Source organism: Teleopsis dalmanni, chromosome X, assembly GCF_002237135.1.
Source record: "Teleopsis dalmanni isolate 2A chromosome X, ASM223713v2, whole genome shotgun sequence".
In the NCBI taxonomy this organism is placed as follows: Eukaryota; Metazoa; Arthropoda; class Insecta; order Diptera; family Diopsidae; genus Teleopsis; species Teleopsis dalmanni.
In genome coordinates this window covers 20,618,174-20,623,482 of record NC_051848.1, presented here as the reverse complement: position 1 = coordinate 20,623,482, position 5,309 = coordinate 20,618,174, and the positions used below count along the sequence as shown (strand labels likewise).

Sequence of the window (5,309 nt, the reverse complement as noted above, 5' to 3'; positions counted from 1 at the left end):
AGATCAGTTAAAATTAATTATGATTTAAAATTAATTGTAGTTCAACTGCGCTACCCTCTGATCTTGAACATAAGAATTTTTATTAATATGTTTGACTTTGAACTATATATCATATAAGTGTGACACTCGATATTTTATATTAGAAGTATTGTGAGTAAGCATATATATTGGGTTAAGTCCAATAAAAACTTTCATTTTAATATAAAGTGCTCATCATTGTATTCATGGAGTGTTATATTAGTACTAGGTTACATATTCGTTATAAAGTCGTGGTTTATGAATAAATTGGAGAAAGATATTGTGAACCGATTTTTTCTAATCCACACAAAAAACATTTATTTTTGTTGAAATATCATTAGCAATAAATTTATTTATTTATTTATTTATTTTAAAGAACTATTTTTTATCATTATTATTTTAATTTTTGTTACCATAAACCTGACCAAAGAAGACAAGAACTACAAGAAATGATACATGACACATAAAAATGATAGTTTCAAGTATGGGAACAGTGGGTTATAGATTTATATATAAATATGGTATGAGATTTGAAAATTGCTTGAAAAGCTATGGAAGTATTAAACATTTGCCTAATGAAGATCAATAATATGATATGCACATCTTTTCAAAAGTACATCAGCTGCAATTTTAAGTGAATACTACTAGGAATACTACAGAAAATATATTTGTAAAGCTTGAAGTTAAGTAGTACATCTGGAGTGTGCCTAATTTAGAATGAAAAATATGCAATTTATATCAGATACTTTATGAAATGGATTTTTTTTCTTAATTTGCTTTAAAATATTTATTAATCATATAATACGTCATAATTACAAACATTTTCAAAACTAAATTTAAACTTTTTGATCATATTTGCTACTAAATCTTTAGGTGAGCATAACTTGAATAGAGATCTTAGTTAAAATGCAACTCTGTGTATTGAGGGGCGTTCGTACGGTCTTCAAAATCGTGACTAATTACAGAAATTCAAACGCTGTAATTTAATTATGTATCTGTGATTCGTTATCGCAATTGTGGCGTCACAATATCATTTATTTGCAAATAGTAAATAAAATTTAAATAAAAAAAAAACTTAGTATATCATAAGAAATAAATTAGTGTTTTAGTAAATTTACAATAAATGGGAAATTTTCATAAATAAACGAGACGAATTTGATATTCATCTGTGCCAAAATATACGTCAACTCGAATCATAAAGGTGGGACTTCAAGTAAAACTGACGATTTTGATCATATATATTATTGTTAGAGTCCTGTGTAACGTAATATATATTAAGTCAGGTATTGTATCTTCTATAGAAACTAAAGTTTATAACAGATTACACAAAACTACAGAAATGAGAAATGTTCAACAATTATTACATATTTTTTTACTATATATATTTTCACAGTGGACTTTTTTTTTTATTAAAAATTAAATATAATGTATTTATAATTATTTTGCAACTATTTTTTTTTCATTCATATGTGTATTAGGTTAGAAATGTCTTCTTTATGCTTTTTATATGTCCAGCTTTTCAAATTTAATTGTCATTAAATAAAACGATTCGTAGATACCACCAGGATAGAAGCTGTTGGTAATACCCACATAAACCCATATATGTATATAGAAAGGCATGTACTTTCGACGAGCAAGACTTGTCCCCGCAGTCAAAAAATAGCGCTGAGCTAATGATCTAGTGACTAGGAATTAAAATATGTATGTATGCTTAAGCATACCGATTTTGAATAGCTATTACAATGTGTCTTTGTACTAAATTAGCTCCTTTTACATTTTATTAAATTTTAATAATCAACAATTTTTTGTCATATGACAATAAATCTATTTCAATTAAAAACGATAATAGTGAGTAAATTTCCAAATTCAAAAGAAACTTCATCATTCACGTAAATTCTTCGACAGATCATATGACTTTTTTGGATATTGCCAATTTTGCAATATTAGTGATTTTTGGAAAAATCTGTTGATTCGCATTTTTCATTCAATATCAAAGAATCTACACATCTCACGAAAAATATCCAATTGTACCAGAATTCATCTATTGGGCAACATAAAAAGTATTCGTCGTTTCTTGTAACGAAAAAAGTACATGAACAGGAGATAGTGAAGGCACACAAATTAACCATATGAGAGTTTGGAAATATTTGAGGCAAGCAGGCTAAGCTAAGACTATTTACAACTCGACCGCTTGAAAAGAACAAGCAAGGAAAAGCGGCTAGAATTGGCCAATAAATTGACGGAATTCGGTTGGGACATATTGTTTTGTTTCGATTTCTGTGAGTCTCTTTAAATGTTGAAAAATTCCCCGACTGAACAGCCGTTAAAAATCACTTGATCAAGTTTTTCGCGGATAAGCCACAGAAATTCTCAACCGATGGAATTATGAAGGTATCCGAAAAATGGTAAGAAGTCATAAATAATAATAGCTAATTTCTATTAGATTGAATTTGATTTCCTATGAAAGAAAATTTTCGTTCAAAAATATACTTTTTGGAGACTTTTTATATTATCTAATATTTGAATTAATCCTTTATGTATCTTTTGATGGGATCAATCTTGATGTCCCTGAGGATGTCGTTCGTCCTATTGTACCATGGAACTTTGAAAAGTCTTCTCAGAGCCTGGCTTTGTGCAATTTTTAACTGGTGAATAGTAGTGTTTGAAGCTTTGCTAAATGCTACACAACCATATAGAAGTGACGGACGAATTATTTGGTTATATATCAGTTTCCTGTTCTTAGTATTGAGATTTTCATTTAAATAGCGTTGGAGGTAATGAAGAATAATAATAATTGAAATAAATAATAATAATGACAGCAAAATGAAAAGATTAAAAAAAAGCTAAATGAGAGACTGAGAAGGTATTATTTAGGGCTATTATACTCAATTTTTATTTAAATTGACATGGAGTTTTTCTGAATAATATTTAATCCCTCCATGTTTTACTAATTTCCAACTATGTGTCTTTCTTTGTTTTTATTTTTTCTTAAATGTTCTCTTTTTATTTTTTTCGTTTTTCTGCTCTTCTTTTTTCTTTTCTGCTTCCTCTTCCTGTTTTATTTTTTCGGCTTCCGCTTCTTTTTTTGCCTCTTCAGCTGCTGCTTCTTCAGCGATTTTAGTTTCTATAAGTTGTACTTCGTTGACGAGTCGTGCTATAAATTCGCAACAAGTTGTTTCCCGACTTTTGGCAATTTTAATGACTTCTTCATGGTTTGCGGGTTCTCTATCTTCGTAATCCAGTGCACATTTGTTGGTGATAAGACTTAATGCAAAAACTGTCATGCCACAGTGTCTAGCTATGATTATTTCATGTGCAGTGGACATGCCTACTGCATCAACTCCCATAGTATGCAGCATTATGAGCTCAGCAATTGATTCATATGTTGGTCCACCTAAGCAAGCATAGACACCTTCACGCATAATTTCTTCAATTCCCATTTCTATACCGACTTTTCTGGCTAAATCTCTCATTCCTTTATCGTAAGCATTAGTCATTGATAGAAAACGTGGTCCAAGTTGCGGTAAATTAGGACCATTCAATGGATTATTACCAGGTAGTCCCATGAAATTTATATGGTCACGTATGAACATTATATCACCCAAATTAAATTCTGGATTAACACCACCTGCAGCATTTGTTGCGAATAAATATCTTACACCAATTAAATGCATTATACGTACAGGCATTGTGCACTTCAACAAGGTATATCCTTCATAATGATGAAAACGTCCTTGCATAGCCACAACAAATGTTATTCCAATTTTTCCAAAAACAAACTGACCTGCATGTCCTGGCACAGTTGATACTGGAAAATATGGTATTTCATCATATCTGATTATTTCTTGCTCTGTAATGCTATCAGCTAAAGATCCCAAACCACTGCCACATATAATACCTATCATCGGACGAATCTCAGTCCGACTTAGTACGAAATTTACAGTTCTCTTTATCTCCTCAAATGAGTAGCTTCTATAAAAACCAATGTAAAAAATATGATAGTAAAATAGTTTTATTCATATATCGATTAAAATTTATTTAAATTACGTTGGACAGAGTCTGGGATCCATGATCCATAGACGAAGAAACGTGCTGTGATGTGTCAAAAATGTCGAAACGTTAAACTTTGAACTTTCCTGAAGACGGCATGAAGATTCTATTCTTTTCCAATACTAAGGATTTTGTTACCACATTTTTTTTTTAAACAAAAAAATTTGTTAATGTATTTTATTAATTTTGAAAGTTAGCTCTCCATATGCAAATTTTACATATAATAATATATATATATATAAGTACAAAAAAGCATATTTTTATGTTTTGAATGTAACTAGCTGACCTACTGTGATTCAGTTATTATGTATTTAATTCATACTTGCATCCTTTGGAAGGAACAGAGAATGAAAGACCTCTTCACATATAGTTGTCCTGCGAATGGTTTACGAGAGATACATAAAAGCATGCTTAACAATACTTATTAAAGAATTAAGTCAGGCATTGGATACATCATGAGGTTTAAATATTCAATTTTTCAAATACTTTAGATTTATAATAAAATTATATGGAATAGTTTCTATATACTAAAGAAATTCCGTCGTAAAGTTGAAAGTATGAAAATAGTCGAGCGGGTCCTAACTTTACCATAAATGTTATAGGTTTAATGGCTTAAATCATTAATAATTTTTTAATTGTTCAAATTGAATAAAATAATAAATCATGAAATTATTATTCAATCGATTTGAGAAGCACCCATACCAAGGTATCATATATTTGTCATAAATGGTGTATATTTGGTTTCCATGTTGATAACACATTTTCTACAACGACAGTTATCAATTAACAGCTGATTTATATTCAGTTGGTGTCGCTATGTTATATCAATATCAATAAATAGACGTTTTCGTGATTTATAAGTTCATAGAACGGTTATTCCAGATTTTTAAAGACACCTCACCAATAAAAAAACATTAATATGGAACTGTTTTAATTTTAACACCATACACAATAAAACAACGTTATTCCATAGTAATGTTTGCTGAAAACATCCTTAAGTTGAAAAAAGTAGATCTTGACAGAACACAGCTCGAGCAAGATGATGTGCCGCACCAAGCAGGCCTGAACACAGATCACACTGATGGAAGTCTTAAATAACTAACAGGCATCCTACTAATATTAACGTAGTCCCGGGGTAAGACAAGATCTCTAAGAATAAGGGGTTGTGATTTTCCGGGAATAGTGGTCGGATTTTGGTCAATGCGTAGTCATTTCACTCTTTCTAGCGGTAAAAAAAAACA

General features: G+C 30.1%; 1 protein-coding gene across 1 annotated transcript; it reads right to left on the bottom strand.

Annotated features, from left to right (window-relative positions):
* Positions 1-2,895: 2,895 nt before the first annotated feature.
* On the bottom strand, positions 2,896-4,266 carry LOC119689121 (purine nucleoside phosphorylase-like). The gene is made up of 2 exons (XM_038103868.1): positions 4,066-4,266; positions 2,896-3,990 (listed from the first exon to the last, which is right to left on the bottom strand). Exons 1-2 carry the CDS (start codon positions 4,086-4,088, stop codon positions 2,997-2,999), a joined length of 1,017 nt encoding a protein of 338 aa, XP_037959796.1. The 5' UTR covers positions 4,089-4,266; the 3' UTR covers positions 2,896-2,996.
* Positions 4,267-5,309: the final 1,043 nt, after the last annotated feature.

Coding starts and splice junctions, on each gene's coding strand:
- LOC119689121 (XM_038103868.1), bottom strand. CDS start 4,088: ATGGATCCCAGACTCTGTCCAAC. Junction 3,991..4,065: donor GATCCCAGACTCTGTCCAAC/GTAATTTAAATA, acceptor TGGTTTTTATAG/AAGCTACTCATTTGAGGAGA.